The sequence below is a fragment of the Salvelinus namaycush genome, chromosome 1 (assembly GCF_016432855.1).
Source record: "Salvelinus namaycush isolate Seneca chromosome 1, SaNama_1.0, whole genome shotgun sequence".
In the NCBI taxonomy this organism is placed as follows: Eukaryota; Metazoa; Chordata; class Actinopteri; order Salmoniformes; family Salmonidae; genus Salvelinus; species Salvelinus namaycush.
Window position 1 is genome coordinate 20,743,839 of NC_052307.1, and position 19,123 is coordinate 20,762,961.

Genomic DNA, 19,123 nt, shown 5'->3' on the forward strand with positions numbered 1-19,123 from the left:
CAGACTGTCAGACAGGGGGGCTAAAGAGGTTCAGAGGTCATTTGCACTTTATCTGTCCCATCACGCCCTTCCTTACAGACCCGTAGAGAATGAATGAGTAGCACTGTAAGACACCCCCAGAGGCCTTGGCTACAATCCCATAAACACCCATTGGGCTTACATGAACAGGGTTACATATATTACCTCCAAAGAGGTCAGTTCCCCAGTAGTGCCTCCCAGCGACTTTACCCCACTGCCAAAACTCCAGACTGGGACTGCATGCATACAGTAGGGCTGACTCCTGTGTGCTGTCACAGGCCAAGGAGTCTGGGGAGAGGGTGTTCAATATGGGACTCACCAAGGCCTTGGAGTGGAAAGATTGGGACGGTGGGGCAGGGATCTGGGTAAGGGCGAGAAGGAGAAGGACCAGCCTCTGGGTGGGAGGCAGCATTGTTACAGCTAACTCAGACATGTTCTCAGGTTTATTCATGTGTTCAGGGATTTACAAAGAGGCCTTATTCCCAATCAATACAGTCCAATAGATGGATTTCATTCAATTGGTATGCACTTCACAATTATGATCATGCCAATGCATTGGTTAATATTGTTAAAGGTAGCTCTAACACAACACACCAAAATCACAGAACTTTTGCATTCACAAAAATAAGACAGAAGTGTAAATGTCCAGATCAAGCCACAGGAAATCCATAAACATATCACTTGTCTTTATGTATATTGATCATAAGTTTACCTCAGATCATACTCAATACTGACTGAGCAACCACGGCATGACAAAGTGACACTTACATTTACCAAGCACTGAATGTATGAAAACCAGTCAAAGTGAGTATGGGTCTATCTCAGGTCCATGGACATTTCTACACAGGCCTCTTGTCAGTCTCTGACATCTAAATAAACCTCTAGGCAGCTGTCGTTAGTTGCAGCCTCTATCCAGGTGGACTTCTACAGTTAGAATGTCACGTTTAGCATACATTTGACATACAGAAAGTGATAAGAAAACTGTATTTTCAAACATTGTCTGTACAATGGCCATGTATCTTCCTCCTAGCTGACCAAATCCTCACAACTGTTTACATTAGTCTAGGTTGAGAAAGGGGAAGTCAAAACGGTTTCTCAGTACGTCTGCAGTGCCTAACTTTGGCAAGTCAAAGGCATCCATATTGTGCGATAGTTAACTGTCAAATGACCATTCATTGGAACACAAAGTAACCTACTCAGTCAGCTACCACCAATCGAGTTCCACAGGAAAACCTATTGACAGGGCCTACAGAGTGCTTTAGTTATAGTCACAGTAATATAGACAGTCTACTGCCATTCCCATTGCTTCAAAGCTTATGATAGTGGACACTTTATTTCCTAGTTTTTGGGCTTCCATTCAGGCCAGTCATACAGAATCTGTGACTTCATATTTGTAGAGTGTGTGTAGATAAATGTGATGCATCTGAAGCCTCATGGCGCGTTTGAGAACGAGACTGGCACGGTCCTCTGACCTCTATGTGTGTATTGGAGGTCATATCTCAAGCACCTGAGCAAACCTATGCAGATGTCTTCTCGCCATCTCAATTGGTTAGGTTGTTGATTAGGATAAACCCAAAGAATGGTTATTTTTAAAGAGTTGAGAGTAGGTTGGGATGAAATCAATAGATTTATAAAGGCATACAATGAAAATGTACTCTTTCTTTTTAGAATGATACTTTCATTGTCCCTGTAGTTTTGTTTTGTGTTTTGAGTGTTTACATACAAATTGAGATCTCTCTGGAAAGGGAGAGGAGGGGTGAAGATTGTAGATTCTAAGTTCTTCATGTGACTGTTCAGTTCTGTCCAAGCAATAAGTCATTCTAACTTTCACGCAAATCACAGAATGTTGTTGAAGATAGAGTTATGCTCTTGTATCACAAGTTAGGATTCTGTAAGTCAGTCGACCAATGTTTGAATCAAGTGTTCTCCAGCCAGGCTACAAAAACAAAGTCATTACCAGTTTGCTTCTAACAGGGGTTCTGGGTAGTACTGACATTTTCTACAAAGTAGGATTTGCTTCCATAGCCTTCACTCCAGCCCACAGTTACACTCTTAGATAAAAGGGTTCCAAAAGGGTTCAGCTGTCCCCATAGGAGAACCCTTTTGGTTCCAGGTAGAACCCTTTTGGGTTCCATGTTGAACCATTTTCACAGAGGGTTTGACATGGAACCCAACAGGGTTCTACAAAGGGTTCACCTACTGGGACAGCCAATAACCCTTTAAGGTTCTAGATAGAACCTTTTTTTCCTAAGAGTGTAAAGGAACGAGTTCTGCCTATTTGTCTGTAGTCTAAGCAGCTGTGTTGTTGTATTGATCTGAGGGAATGGTTAAGGGGGTCTAACACCAGTAGCTGGTCAGCTCGGAAAGGCACTAACTGGCGACATTATTATATTGGGCAGGAAGCCAACCCCACACAGCTAGACTGCAGCCTCAGAACGGAGGGATGAGAAGTATATTCTGCAGGCCAAGCTAGAGGTTGGTTGAACATGGAAGGAGCATTTACCTATATTACGAACGGGATCAAACAACACTTACCATGACCAGAATGTTAGTTATCATATCCTTGTCTTCTTGAACTCAGCCTCATGGCCTGTTGGCACCAGGTGTTCCTGGACATGGCCTCTGGTCTAAAAGTTTGGCCATTCTGTTCATTCAGGGGGTTGGGGGGGTCGGTTCAAGCTCTGGCCTGTAATTTACATCCATGCATTTGTTTATTCAGTTTAATGTTGTGTACTCTTCATGTATATGTTATGTCCAAAATTACTGTCAATTGTATTGCTTCCATTTCCCATTTGAAAACTATTTTTAAAGCCTGTCTCCTGTCCTCAATTTTATTACCCGTTAACCATCCTGGATGCTGAAGGAAGAGATGTTCTGTTGTGTTGCGTGTTTGTGTGTGTGTGTGTGTGTGTGTGTGTGTGTGTGTGTGTGTGTGTGTGTGTGTGTGTGTGTGTGTGTGTGTGTGTGTGTGTGTGTGTGTGTGTGTGTGTGTGTGTGTGTGTGTGTGTGTGTGTGTGTGTGTGTGTGTGTGTGTGTGTGTGTGTGTGTGTGTGTGTTTTTGTGTGTGTTTTGGAAAAAGCAGACATTCCATGGTGTGTCATCTGCTTGTCCTTATGGGCCCTGTTCTTTGGAATTTCACTTGGTCTCAGTGTGTGTGTGTGTCTTTTTACAATCACCAATGACAAACATTGTTTGGGTTGCCTGGAACCTTCGAAATAGGTAATTGACCATGAATTTGGGCAATCTGTGGAAGGTGTTGGTATACATTATTTTTGCATCAGTACCCCCATTTCCCCCCTGACTCACCACTATAGACATAGGGTAAGAAACATAGCTTCATGTCAACCTCATTAGTGAACAATCATCAATAATTACATTTTTGCAATTTATCCTTCATAAATGAATGTGGTACTGAACTTAACAAGGTCCCCCTTTCTCTCCTGACACATTCAATATGTTCCTGTAATGGTAAAGGACAATATACCCTGCCCCAGTCAATTGAATATGGATAATGCACACTGTCATGACACTGAAAGGCAATATCCCAGAACACAAGTGAACTTAGTATCAATGACATTCAGTTTGAAATGTTAAGTGAGAATGAACTAAAGATAAATTACATAAAGCTATATGACTTGACACAGGTTACATATGTGTAAGTGTGGATGTACACTACAGTTCAAAAGTTTGGGGTCACTTAGAAATATCCTTGTTTTTGAAAGAAAAGCTAATTTTTTGTTCATTAAAATAACATCAAATTGATCAGAAATACAGTGTAGACATTGTTAATGTTGTAAATGACTATTGTAGCTGGAAACGGCAGATTTTTAATGGAATATCCACATAGGCGTACAGAGGCCCATCATCAGCAACCATCACTCCTGTGTTCCAACAGCATGTTGTGTTAGCTAATCCAAGTATATCATTTGAAAATGCTAATTGATCATTAGAAAACCCTTTTGTAATTATGTTAGCACAGCTGAAAACTGTTGTCCTGATCCGCAAAACACCAGTCTCAACGTCAACAGTGAAGAGGTGACTCCGGGAATGCTGGCCTTCTAGGCAGAGTTGCAAAGGAAAAGCCATATCTCAGACTGGCCAATAAAAATAAAAGATTAAGATGGGCAAAAGAACACAGGCACTGGACAGAGGAGCAATGCCTAGAATGCCAGCATCCTGGAGTCGCCTCTTCACTGTTGACGTTGAGACTGGTGTTTTGCGGATACTATTTAATGAAGCTGCCAGGTGAGGACTTGTGAGACGTCTGTTTCTCAAACTAGACACTCTAATGTTCTTGTCCTCTTGCTCAGTTGTGCCACCAGGTCCTCCCACTCCTCTTTCTATTCTGGTTTGAGCCAGTTTGCTCTGTTCTGTGAAGGGAGATCTTCAGTTTCTTGGCAATTTCTCGCATGGAATAGCCTTCATTTCTCAGAACAAGAATAGACTGACGAGTTTCAGAAGAAAGTTATTTGTTTCTGGCCATTATGAGCCAGTAATCGAACCCACAAATGCTGATGCTCAACTAGTCTAAAGAAGGCCAGTTTTATTGCTTCTTTAATCATAACAGTTTTCAGCTGCGCTAACATAATTGCGAAAGGGTTTTCTAATGATCGGTTAGCCTTTTAAAATTATAAACTTAGATTAGCTAACACATTGTGCCATTGGAACACAGGAGTGCTGGTTGCTGATAATGGGCCTCTGTACACCTATGTAGATATTCCATTTAAATCAGCCGTTTTCAGCTACAATAGTCATTTACAACATTAACAATGTCTACACTGTATTTCTGATCGATTTGATGTTACTCTAATGGACAAAAACAAGGAAATGTCTAAGTGACCCCAAACTTTTGAACAGTAGTGTATATGTATTTACACATTATGAATATGCATACTCATTCAAATTTTGTACATATGACATGACAAACTAATTTTTCCTATATTGATGACACTTTCATAACGAGGTACATAATATTTATGATGGAAGAAATGTGTAAGAGTATGGTTTTATATTCATAGCAAATTACTATTTTTAGTAATGGGGGAAAAATATCCAAATATTGTAAATGAGAAGTGATTTTTCTAGCAATTTTCAAGGGAAAGTGTACTCAATGAATGTGATTCTATATGTGGAGGCCACTGTGAAAAAATAAAATGGGGACAGAAATAAAGAAACTGTCTTGGTAGTGTTCTTACTTTGGCTCCACTCCATGTATTGAGAAAAAGCCCTTGTCTTCTATGGACAAAACTCCATTTATCAGGCCACTTACAGTCAAAGTAAATGAATGCTCTACACTGAGTTCATATAGTTTCATTGTGGTCAACAACAAAGAAAACAACAGCTTTATAGAAGATATTTAAGTTGCACAATTCCTACATAGTTTTATTAACAAAAAGTAAGAAGACAGAAGCCCAACAAGAATCAAGAACAAGCTTCAAATAATTGACAAAAGAGATCAGTCATTGTGTCAAATATTTATTATTTTAAAACGTTTATTGATTAAATTCATGAAGGGAACTGAATAGTACATCTCTTTCTCCAGTGTACAGCAAACCACAGCTGATACGTGTGTTTCAACCATAGCACACGAGGCATGTCAATACATGCACAATTGTGTGTGTGAATGTGTGTATGTTCTGTATATTGAATATAAACACACAACTATATTTATATACACATAATGAATAGAAATCATACAGTCTGGAATTTGATTCCATTTCTCCACTGCTTGGCTTGCATCACCCAGAGCTCAGGTTGTGGCACTGTCATGTTCCCCACCTCAATGGTTGTCTGGTTAGGGTCACGGAGATTTCCCAAACCCACATCATGGCCACCTCAGCCTACACCAGTTACCCTCAAGCAGAGGGAGAGGTATTCAGGGCCCCGATGTGTGTAGGAAAGTACTACGGTCAAGATTCTCATTGCTCCATCACTAATGTCCCCCATAGCAGACCCTCAGGGAGGAACCAGTCTCTCACTGCCAGCCTGCCACACACTCACAGTCAAGCAGAACACTGGATAGTAAGAATTCAGTTAAACAGGTAACCAGATAGTCACAAGTCCAAGATAAAAACATGACGAAACCACCAGGCATACACGTGTTAACAGTTCAGAACATTTTGCAAGCTCCTTGATAGCTTATGAATACTAAAATGCATGTCAGATACCTTATACATACCCCTTCAAACAGTGTTAAGTGCTGAACACACACACAAGGCTAACCAGTCAGCTATGGATCAGGATCACTGCACCGACTACAATAAACCTCCCATTTCTTGTCAACACATCCTCCTGGCACAAACCAAATGCACCCTGCACTGATAGATGTTATAATTAAAATGCACCACAAGTGGCGGAAGCTAAGGGGGTTGAATCCATAGCTGTGAGAGGTGCTGATATGAGGTGTTTGGTGCATGGGAGTAGAGGCCAGAGGCTGGAGTGTGGTTAGAGAGTGGTTCCTGGGCTCTCTCCCTGAGGGCTACCTGGGCCCCTACAGACCCTAACCCCAAATTACTACACCCAGTGGGCCTCTATGGCAACAGTCCAATAAGGGACACAGAGTTTCTAACTATTTCATTCACAACATATTGGCAGTATCATTGTTTTTAAAAAGTGGAAGATTTTTTTTTCTTTTAAAAGCAAACTTAGTGCACAATAAGACTGCAGTGAGTGGTGATGGCAGAGCATTGCGTCCCATGGGAGTGGTTCACTGCTCTGAAAATCTCTCTAGAAACCGGTCGTTGGCTAGAGATTAAGGGGAAGAGGAGAAAAAGCTTGGCAAAAAAAAGAGAACCAAAGATAAGATAGAAGTCACCAGTTCTGTCCATTGGATTAGTTGCTAAAGGTTGCCTATCAATCATCATCCTCATGATATTTTCCCATCAAGTCCAAAAACAAACTAGAAGTTCATAATGGGTTGGGATGAGCCATACAGGTGTCTGAAAAGTCAAAATGAAAAATGGACAAAGGTTGTGAACCCCTTCCCCAGTAGAGATGTTTTACTTAGTCCCCCAATCCAACAACAGACCCCACCCCTCACCCCCAAAAAACTAAGAAAATCATCCAAAAAAAGTGAGTCCTCCACTTCAGGTGCAAAGTTTCACTTGACTCAATGTCCCGTGTGAAGTGGAATGAGAAGGACAAAATAGATACCGATGTAAGAATATATGCATATAGAAATCTGAGCATTATGGCCATCACGTGTCTGCTTGCAGATCCTTCAAGAAAGGAGGATCACTGTTAAATAGTGCTCATCTGCTGAATTCCAAATAAAACTTCTGACTTCTAATAAAATCTGTACATTTATTTTTTTTCTTCATGATTTTTGTCCAAAGGGGACTTTTTTCCCATTGTATATTTATTAAATCTATCTCGTCTTAACTTAGAGGCTTGGAGTCCCATCCCGTGTGTGTTCTCTGGAGCAGACGCTGCTGGACTTTGTGAGTGGGTTTGAGTTCGCTAGCAGCACTTTTTCTTTCGTTTACTGTTCTTGGTGAGTTTGACCACGTCATTCTGTTGCTGCTGCTGCTGCTTGGCCTGCACCTCCTTCTTGGCTCTCAGCACTAGCTCTGTGATGCAGTTAAACATCTATGGGGAAAACACAATATGGTAAACAATCAACTACATTGTTTTGGATGAGAGATTGTTTTATATTTTCCTCCAATGAAGCAACAACAACCTTACCTTCAAGCCTGTGTTCCATGAACAATTCTACCCACTCAACTTTACTAATATTACAGGGTCCCTGGCCAATGACTTACCTCTTCCACATTGATGTTCTCTTTTGCACTCGTCTCAAAGAGGTTGATGCTCATCTGCTCTGCAAACTTCTGTGCGTCAGTCGTCTCCACCACCTTTGAGTTGGGATCGTCGTTCTTGTTTCCCACTAAGGGAGAATAGGAATAGAAATACCTTTTTAGCGTTCTGCTCAACTGCATGTAGGATCCATTCAAATCTGTTGCATTTTTTTCCAGATTCCTCAGTTTCGCTTTCCCCGGTTTCAGATTATTTTACGTTTTTCACTCTCAAAATTACACTTTTTAATAGATAAACAAAATTGGATGTTCTGTGTTCATGTCGATGCAATAAGTGATAGACAAATGTATGCACCGCACACAGACAGGGGCATTCCTATTCTGTTGCTTCATTATTTTCATGTCTTATGAGAAACTTGTGCAAATCAATAAATGTTCTAATTAGTTAAAAGCATTCAATAAAAGTTCAATTTTTTTTTATATTGTTGAATTCCATTTTAATGTCTGGATTCTGCGATTCTGTCCGCAGCAAGGATTTCATACGGCCCTAAGCAAGGGTCCCTGCTGCAAAAACACTGCACTGAGTAAAGGTATTTGAAACAGGTGGACTGGACTCACCTAATATTCGACACACGTCATCACAGTTCTGGTTGATTTCATGTAGCCATCGTTTCACATTGACAAAGGATTCGGCACTTGTGACATCATATACCACTATGACCCCATGTGTTCCTCTGTAGTATCTGGAGACAGAGACAGAAAGAGAGAGCAGTCAGCATGTTGACCTCAAGTCCAATAGGGGGAGGCCAACTTAGAGAACAGAGTCACACTATTACACAAACACACATTGGCGATTTCAATCAATCCCAACTAATGTTAACAAAGCAAAGAGTATGATTGAAGACAAATGAGCCCAGGACTGCCCATGCTCACATTAAGTTGCAATGCTTCTTTATGATCCAATAGACTTAGACCTTTTCCAATAAATGGCACAATATAAACAATTTATTTCCTTTTGTCATTCCTATAACAGCCAAACTTAACTGAAAGCGTATAACATATACATTGACTCCACATGCTGCTCAGAGTTCAATAATCCATATTAATTATAGTGTTCCTGAAAGGATGAGAGCAAGAAGGAGTGTCTCTGAGGCAGGGTGGGGCAACGGTCAGCAGGAAGCCAGGGATAATGCTCATCACAGTTTTCCTTTGAAGACGAAAGAGTCCAGTGGACTATGACAAAGACTGATGTACAGGTAATTGCCAAAATAAAAGGAAACACTTGAGTAAATGAGGGATAAAGTATATTGAAAGCAGGTACTTCCACACAGGTGTGGTTCCTGAGTCCAGTCATCATGAAGTGCTTTGAGAGACTAGACAAGGATCACATCACCTCCACCTCACCTGCCACCCTAGACCCACTTCACTTTGCTTACCGCCCCAATAGAGCCACAGACAATGCAATCGCCACCACACTGCACACTGTCCTGTCCCATCTGGACAAGAGGCATACCTATGTAAGAATGCTGTTCATCGACTATAGCTCAGCATTCAACACCATAGTACAAGCTCGAGGCCCTGGGTCTGAACACTACCCTGTGCAATTGGGTCCTGGACTTCCTGACGGGTTGCCCCCAGGTGGTGAAGGTAGGAAACAACACCTTTTCGCTGATCCTCAACACTGGGGTCCCACAAGGGTGCGTGCTCAGCCCCCTCTGTCATTCCCTGTTCACCCATGACTAGCTGGACAAGCACGCCTCCAACTCAATCATCAAGTTTGCAGACGACACAACAGTAGTAGGCTTGATTACCAACAACAATGAGGAGGCGAGGGCCCTGGGAGTGTGGTGCCAGGAAAATAACCTCTCACCCAACGTCCACAAAACTAAGGAGATGATCGTGGACTTCAGGAAACAGCAGAGGGGACCGCAGTGGAGAAGGTGGAAAGGTTCAAATTCCTCGGCGTACACATCACTGACGATCTGAAATGGTTCACCAACACAGACAGTCGGGTGAAGAAGGCGCTTCAACCTCAGGAGTCTAAAGAAATTTGGCTTAACACCTAAAACCCTCACAAACCTTTACAGATTTTACCTTTATTAAACTAGGCAAGTCGGTTAAGAACAAATTCTTATTTTCAATGACGGCCTAGGAACAGTGGGTTAACTGACTGTTCAGGGGCAGAACGACAGATTTGTACCTTGTCAGCTCGGGGATTTGAACTTGCAACCTTTCGGTTACTAGTCCAACGCTCTAACCACTAGGCTACCCTGCCGCCCCAAGATGCACAATTGAGAGCATCCTGTCGGGCTGTATCACCGCCTGGTACTGCAACTGCATAGCCCACAACCGCAAAGCTCTCCAGAGGGTGGTGCGGTCTGCCCAACGCATTACCGGGGGCAAACTTCCAGCCCTCCTGGACACCTACAGCACCTCTGATGTCACAGGAAGGCCAAAAAGATCATCAAGGACATCAACCACCCGAGCCACTGCCTGTTCACCCCGCTATCATCCAGAAGGCAAGGTCAGTACAGGTGCATCAAAGCCGGGACCGAGAGACTGACAAACAGCTTCTATCTCAAGGCCATCAGACTGCTAAACAGCCATCACTAGCACATCAGAGGAGGCTGTCTATAGACATAGATTAGGGATCACTACAAAGTTTATGATGAGTGTTTCTGTTATTTGACGTGGCTCTGCAATTTGGAGGCATTTCTGAACATGGCGCCAATGTAAACTGAGGTTTTTGGATATAAATATGAACTTAATCGAACAAGACATATATGTATTGTGTAACATGAAGTCCTATGAGTGTCATGTGATGAAGATCATCAAAGGTTAGTGATTCATTTTATCTCTATTTGTGCTTTTTGTGACTCCTCTCTTTGGCTGGAAAAATGGCAGAATTTTTCTGTGAGTTGGTGGTGACCTAACATAATCGTTTGTGGTGCTTTCGCTGAAAAGCCTATTTGAAATCGGACACTTTGGTGGGATTAACAACAAGATTACCTTTAAAATGGTATAAGATACATGTATGTTTGAGGAATTTTAATTATGAGATTTCTGTTGTTTGAATTTGGCGCCCTGCACTTTCACTGGCTGTTGTCATATCGATCCCGTTAACGGGATTTCAGCCATAAGAAGTTAAACAGCTTGAAAAATTCCATGTCATGGCTTTAGAAGCTTCTGATAGGCTAATTGACATCATTTGAGTCAATTGGAGGTGTACCTGTAAGGCCTACCTTCAAACTCAGTGCCTCTTTGCTTGACATCATGGGAAAATCAAAAGAAGTCAGCCAAGACCTCAGAATTTTTTTTGCAGACCTCCACAAGTCTGGTTCATCTTTGGGAGCAATTTCCAAACGCCTGAAGGTACCACGTTCATCTGTACAAACAATAGTACGCAAGTATAAACACCACGGGACCACGCAGCCATCATACCGCTCAGGAAGGAGACGCGTTCTGTCTCCTAGAGATGAACGTACTTTGGCGCGAAAAGTGCAAATCAATCCCAGAACAAAAGCAAAGGACCTTGTGAAGATGCTGGAGGAAACGGGTACAAAAGTTTCTATATCCATAGTAAAACGAGTCCTATATCGACATAACCTGAAAGGCCGCTCAGCAAGGAAGAAGCCACTGCTCCAAAACCGACATAAAAAAAACAGACTACGGTTTGCAACTGCACATGGGGACAAAGATCGTACTTTTTGGAGAAATGTCCTCTGGTCTGATGAAACAAAAATAGAACTGTTTGGCCATAATGACCATCGTTATGTTTGGAGCAAAAAGGGTGAGGCTTGCAAGCCGAAGAACACCATCCCAACCATGAAGCACGGGGGTGGCAGCATCATGTTGTGGGGGTGCTTTGCTGCAGGAGGGGCTGGTGCACTTCACAAAATAGATGGCATCATGAGGTAGGAAAATGATGTGGATATATTGAAGCAACATCTCAAGACATCAGTCAGGAAGTTAAAGCTTGGTCGCAAATGGGTCTTCCAAATGGACAATGACCCCAAGCATACTTCCAAAGTAGTGGCAAAATGGCTTAAGGACAACAAAGTCAAGGTATTGGAGTGGCCATCACATAGCCCTGACCTCAATCCCATAAAACATTTGTGGGCAGAACTGAAAAAGCGTGTGCGTGCAAGTAGGCCTACAAACGTGACTCCGTTACACCAGCTCTGTCAGGAGGAATGGGCCAAAATTCACCCAACTTATTGTGGAAAGCTTGTGGAAACGTTTGACCCAAGGTAAACAATTTTAAAGGCAATCCTACCAAATACTAATTGAGTGTATGCAAACTTCTGACCCACTGGGAATGTGATGAAAGAAATAAATGCTGAAATAAATCATTCTCTCTACCATTATTCTGACATTTCACATTCTTAAAATAAAGGGGGGATCCTAACTGACCTAAGACATGGAATTTTTATTAGGATTAAATGTCAGGAATTGTGAAAAACAGAGTTTAAATGTATTTGGCTAAGGTGTATGTAAACTTCCGACTTCCAACTGTATATGTATATATATATATATATATATATATTCTTAATCCATGCCTTACTTAGATTTACGTGCATTTTGGGTATATGTTGTGAAACTGTGAGATATTACTGCACTGTCAGAACTATAAGCACAAGCATTTCGCTCCACCCGCAATAACATCTGCTAAACACGTGTATGTGACCAATAAAATTTAATTTGAGTTAATTAAGCAATTAACATCCCATCATGCTTAGAGTCATGTATAAAAATTCCCAGTTGCCCATTATTTTGGCTACCATGGCTAAAAGGTATCTCAGCGACTTTGAAAGAGGGGTCTCAAAGGAGCACAGGGGGTTTAAAGTGTGTGTGTGTGTGTCGACTCACTCACCAGATCTCAACCCAATTGAACACGGGATGGGAGATGCGGTAGTGTTGCCTGAGACATCGTCTTTCACCACCATAAGCAACAAAACACCAGATTAAGCAATTTCTCGTGGGAGAATGGTGTCACATCCCTCCAATAGATTTCCGGACATTTAAAATCTATGCCAAGACGCAATGAAGATGTTCTGGCGGGTCGTGGTGGCCCAGCGTCCTATTAAGACACTTTATGCTGGGGTTTCCTTTATTTTGGCAGTTACCTGTATATAGGCTATACAGAGCTGGAAGTAGGGGACAGCCACAGTATTCATGAACAACATTTTTTTGTCTGAATAAGTTTGACTAGGACCCAAAATGAGGGTGCATCCCCAATCTCACTGCACCACACACACAAAAAGCACAATAGGCCTTTCAAAGGGGCGGGTGGGGTGGTGTGGTGTGTGTGTTTGTGTGAGATATTGTAATGGCCTGTCACACACAGCCCAGGAGTAATGGGGCAGTCAGCGGGGGTGTTCTGCACAGATGAATGGAGAACCACAAACACACAGTGGGCGCTGGAGCCAGACTCCAGTCCCTCCTCACACACACATGCTGCTGTCCACAAAGACACACAGACAAACATATGGCAGCTACTGGACTGTGACTGACAGAAGGACATATGGCAAAATACACCCTGGGTGGGCTGACCATTTACCTTACAGAGGTGGGGTTTCCCACTCCAGCACGCAGGGCTCTGTGAGCCATCTCTATCCTGAAATTCACATAGACCTAATGAGGCACCATGCCACTCTACTTCTCCACAATTAACAATCAGCGAAATCAACCCAGCAGTAGCACTCTCCACCTCCCTCCTCACACAGCCAGGTTCCCTCAGCTCAGTAGAAAACACACACTGAATCCATGCTGTAGACTTGTAGAGCTGTTTCTGAGGAGAAATTGACAAATTTCCCAGGGGGCTTGGGAAACATGCACAGGTTCAAATGCCTCTCTTTCTCAACACCTTTGAGTGTTTCCTGTTACTCACTGTCGTTATTGTAAATTGAGTGAATGGCCAAAGCAGCAAGGTTTTTACTATCTCCACTCTGTCATAGTCGCAGGTCATCAAAGCCAAACAGTGTCAAAGTATTGTACCGTCCGTCAAAGTCCAAAAGGAGTGAATGTTTTTTTATATGCTGTCCTATCCATGACAAACTGAGAGCAGTGCGAGTCAGACGGTTGTTAGATAATTCTCACTAGCTCACAGACCTTTACCCTACCCTCCTGAGTGACGGCATTCTTGATCAGGAATACTAACTGCTCATTACTACACATATTTCTCATGACAGAGAGGAGAAAGGCTGGGCACACTCTCTCAGCCACTCCAGCTTAGGAAGCACTCGCTTGAGAGAAAATACCTGACATAGTAAAAAATAAACAAAAAACATTATGAATTCAGAGAGGAATGTCTTCCAATTCGGTCATTGTTAGTTATTAGTGCCACAATTTTAAAAAGGCAATGACCATATTCCACTTGGCAAAAAAAAGAAATGATCTGATAGCCAGAGCAATACCTGCGTCCCAAGAAACCCAGGCTCTACACAAGTAATTATCTGTCAAACATGGAGCCGAAATACACAACGGACAGAAAATGAGAAACATGTGGACAATGGAGGCAAGCACAAGAACATTTTAAAAAAGGAAGAAAATAAATTGCATTGGCACTAATTCTGCAATAGAAATAAAAACAAGGAGAAACAACGCAAATCCATGGGGATGACACCCAAGTGAGAGAGCCATTGAGCTCCAACCTTTACCGTCCTATAATTCTGTGACTAAAATCCGCCTGTTACTAAAATGTGTAATTAAGGTCTGTGGGAAATTCCAAAAAGAGCATGGAAATGATTCTAGTCTTTGAGAAGTACTTGCTCAAACTATCATAAAAGTTGGCCTCGTAAAAAAATACTGCAAAAATACTGCAGCTCTGTTATTTTGTGTGTGTGTTAGTCATCCCTGCCTGTACTCACGTGGAGGTGATGGTGCGGAAGCGCTCCTGTCCTGCCGTATCCCAGATCTGCAGCTTCACCTTCTCCCCATTGATCTCCACTGTCCGGATCTTGAAGTCCACTCCAATCGTGGTGATGTAGCTACCTGCAAACAACAACAACACAAGTTATGAGACCCAGTGTCTGATTTTGCAAGGCAAATACTCACTGTATGTAGTGTGGGTTGGACAGTTGTTCATATACAACAGAACAAACAACTTATAACCTGATAGATTTACTCTTACCTGAAAATGTGTTGTCTGCAAACCGCAGGAGGAGACTGCTCTTCCCCACTCCTGAAATGAAGAGGAAAATGACAGGTTGAGAGTCAGATTAAAAAGGCTTACAACTCAGTAGATTTGATATCTTACCACCCTTTAATTATGACATTTAGGCTACACAGGTTTTCATGAGTAAGCTAATTTGAAGGAAGATGTAGATTTATCTGACTTCGAGTTATGTTTTGTAAACATATGCTTGCCACCGTGCCACCAAAGAGTCATCAGATTTCCATAGCTCTGTTTTTCTCTGACCATGAAAGAGCCAGGAGGAATAACAGAGGACCATAACCACCTAAAACTAGGCTGGTGTGTTCCTGACCTCTGTGGTACAGGTACACTATATATACACAAAAGTATGTGGACATCCCTTCATATTAGTGACTTTTTCGGCTATTTCAGCCACACCCGTTGCTGACAGGTGTATAAAATCAAGCACACCGCCATGCAATCTCCATAGACAAACATTGACAGTAGAATGGCTTTACTGAAGAGCTCAGCTACTTTCAAAGTGGCACCGTCATAGGATGCCACCTCCCCAACAAGTCAGTTCATCAAATTTCTGCCCCGCTAGAGCTGCCCTGGTCAACCGTGAATGCATATAACCGTAAATGTCTAGGAGCAACAATAGCTCAGCCGCGAAGTGGTAGGCCACACAAGCTCACAGAACGGGACCGACGAGCGCTAAAGCACGTAGCAAATATTTGTTTTTATATTGTCTGTCCTCAGTGTGCAACACTCACTACCGAGTTCCAAACTGCCTCTGGAAGCAACGTCAGCACAATAAGTGCTCGTCGGGAGCTTCATGAAATGGATTTCCATGGCTGAGCAGCCGCACACAAGCCTAAGGTCACTATGCGCAATACCAAGCATCGGCTGGAGTGGTGTAAAGCTCCCCGCCATTGGACTCTGGAAACACGTTCTCTGGAGTGATGATTCACGCTTCAACATCTGGCAGCCCGACGGAAGAATCTGGGTTTGGTGGATGACAGGAGAACGCTACCCGCCTGAGTGCCAACTGTAAAGTTTGGTGGAGGAGGAATAATCGTGTGGGGCTGTTTTTCATGGTTTGGGTTAGGCCCCTTAGTTCCAGTGAAGGGAAATCTTAACGCTACAGCATACAATGACATACTAGACAATTCTGTGCTTCCAACTTTGTGGCAACAGTTTGGGGAAGGCCCTTTCCTGTTTCAGCATGACAATGCCTACGTGCACAAAGCGAGGTCCATACAGAAATAGTTTGTCGAGATCGGTGTGGAAGAACTTGACTGGCCTGGTCAGAGCCCTGACCTCAACTCCATCAAAAACCTTTGGGATGAATTGAAAGCTGACGGCGAGCCAGGCCTAATCACCCAACATCAGTGCCCGACCTCACTAATGCTCGAGGATGAATGGAAGTAAGTCCCTGCAGCAATGTTCCAACATCTAGTGGAAAGCCTTCCCAGAAGAGTGGAGGCTGTTACAGCAGCAAAGGTGGGACCAACTCCATATTAATGCCATGATTTCTGAATGAGATCTTTAACAAGAAGGTGTCCACATACTTTTGGTCATGTAGTGTATATTAGCACAGTCAGTCAGCCAGGCCTTGACAGCATGCACTCAGACAAATACATGCCATCTAGTCCATGTATAAAAGACAGTGACAGCTGAACTCTGCATAACCTGTAGTAGGTTTAAGATCACAATAATATAGAGGTGATGGTTTGCAACAAATTATGCTGGTACAGTTAATAACATCCCGTGTTGCAAATTACTTTGTACTTTGTGAACCAATCAGTAATAAGATAACACTTTCAGCGAATTCCCCAAGAGGCACAGACAGGCGGCTAGCCAACTGTCAGATGAGGAGTTGGCCAAAATGTCAGAGCTGAACTGTGAGTCCAGGCAGAGGTACTAACAGCTCAGATCAGTTGCTAGCTAAATGTAATGTGATCATGCCTAGCTGCGGTTGATTGGTCCTGAGTTAAAAGCCCATCAGAAAACAAATCCCTCTGATCATTCACTGAGTCTTGTTGTTCACTTTCACCAGACAGCATTACTTGCAGCTACAAGAAACAGATAGTGTTCTTTCTGTGGGTAACAATACTTACATCTGTCGGCCACTAACAACCACATCACCATATCATTGCTACCTTTTAATCAGGCTCTGTCATAAGCCAGGAAAATCCATCTTTGTTTTGAATGATGGACTGGACAGTCCAGTAGTCAGTCTTGTTAACAGTGAATGATATCAATGACTGGGTGAGTCGAGGGTAAACCTGTAGAATCTCTGGTACCTGGCAGGTCCATTACCCATCTCTGGTCTTACTGGTAAAACAGCCGTCAGTGATACCTGGAGGACTATTATCGGTCTGTGAAGGAGTACCTAGCTGTCATATAGGAACATGTGGTCAAGATATAGTCCCTGAATGTGTCTAGGATGATAAACAAAAGCAAAAGCACAAGTTACAAAATACAGTATGTCATTCAAAATCATCAATACTGTATTTAAACTAGTTAACAAACGTGAGGCACAGTAGCCTGGGTGACAGTTGGTTTCTGCTTTGTTGTTCTCATGCAAAACTTGACCTCTGTCAGTCCAAATAATAGTTTTCCTTGACCAATTAACTGCAGAGGGACCCTTGATCTGAGCTCCTAAACCCTATATGTGTCAGATCGATCTCAGCAACAATTGCATGTGTAAGTGTGACAGGGGAGGGGACAGGGTTTACATTTTCTCTGAATCGCATAACAGCGGTGCTAATACTGGTACCAGACTGCAGCTGAGGGGACACAGGCCCCTGTGTGTCTGTGGTACTAAGGGGACTGCTTTCTTTCCCACTATTGTGATCAGCTAGCTGACAGGGTAGTGCCAGGACCGGGAGTGTCAATGGATCTTTCCTAACAAAGGGATTGTGATTGTGAAGTTGTCAAATGTGAATTTATGTTTTCACCTGAATGCAACAGTCTTTAAAAAAATATGAGTAGGAGGTAGAAAAAACAGCACATGATGTGGTAGTATTGTTCTTAGCTAATATACATCATATACACTGGACTTCTGGCATTTAGTTGGATCTTGATAGTATGAATGTTTAATTACTGCCTCATTTGTCTACTAGGCCCTAACCAGGGAGCATCTAGAAATCATTCAAGCCAAGGTTATTGTAAACAACTCTGCACTTCACATTTTAATATGCAATTACAAACATAACTACTACTGAAAATATATATATATTTTTTTTACTAACACACTGACAAGCCACCTAGCTAGTTGACACAGCAGGATAACGGTTGGTTAACAACTTCAATGGAGCCGCTAGCTACTGGGATAAAATAAAAACACTAGCCAGTAAGTATTTAACGTTAGCTGACTAGCGAACTGTAGTGTAACTATAACTAGTAATCTAATAGCACTTTGCTAGCTTTACGAAGTAATGTAAACATTTAGTTACAATGTACACACTTGGAACACCATAATACTTGGGTAGTCAAGTATCCCGCTAAATAACATTCTTAGAATGGTTGGAATTCGTCCCAGTATAGACGCTAATACCCTATCGTGCAGCGAGCGATATCCGGCCTGATCGGCTGACATGTCCAGCCTGCGATACACAACCTCCGCCCTAGTCACCGCTCTTTCCCATTGCTCGAAAATATTGGATGTGGACTTTTAAAACGAAGACGTCAATTTAAAACTGAGTCCAAAATCACGTTATGAACCTCGACCTACATTTCTGCGACTCGTCGTGTAAAAACCTGGAAAGGCCCATTTCCCGTCACACATCCCCGGTATTCGCTTACCACTGTCACCGATGATGAGCAGCTTGAAGAGGTAATCGTAGTCCCTGGCCATGCCGGTAGTTGGTGGGTCACCCCGCCTTTTGCTGTTACTTTGGTCTTCCTCTCGAATTGCTGTCTGTACCCTTGGCTTGTAATTCACCAACCCTACCCCCGATATGAATAAGTGATTACTCCCGATGCCCAATTGCTAGCCCCCGAGCCGGCGGCCTTTTTATCGGGTATTCGCGGTGTCAGCAATCCTCTCCCTCTGTTGCAAATAGCCGGAAACTCCGCTTCCTTCTCTGGTAGTTACTGCACAGTGTTGTGCACCCAACCCTACGCGAACCATGCTCACTGCGCAGACGCACGACAAAGTGGGCCCACTAATCAAAGTGGGCCCATTGATTCTAGCCACCATGCAAGGAGC

At 42.7% G+C, this 19,123-nt stretch overlaps 1 protein-coding gene across 1 annotated transcript; it reads right to left on the bottom strand.

The window, feature by feature from the left end:
- Positions 1-5,477: 5,477 nt before the first annotated feature.
- LOC120062548 (ras-related protein Rab-35-like) lies at positions 5,478-19,002 on the bottom strand. The gene is made up of 6 exons (XM_039012641.1): positions 18,718-19,002; positions 14,905-14,955; positions 14,642-14,765; positions 8,391-8,515; positions 7,779-7,903; positions 5,478-7,605 (listed from the first exon to the last, which is right to left on the bottom strand). The coding sequence occupies exons 1-6, from the start codon at positions 18,767-18,769 to the stop codon at positions 7,477-7,479; spliced, it is 606 nt and encodes a 201-aa protein (XP_038868569.1). The 5' UTR covers positions 18,770-19,002; the 3' UTR covers positions 5,478-7,476.
- Positions 19,003-19,123: the final 121 nt, after the last annotated feature.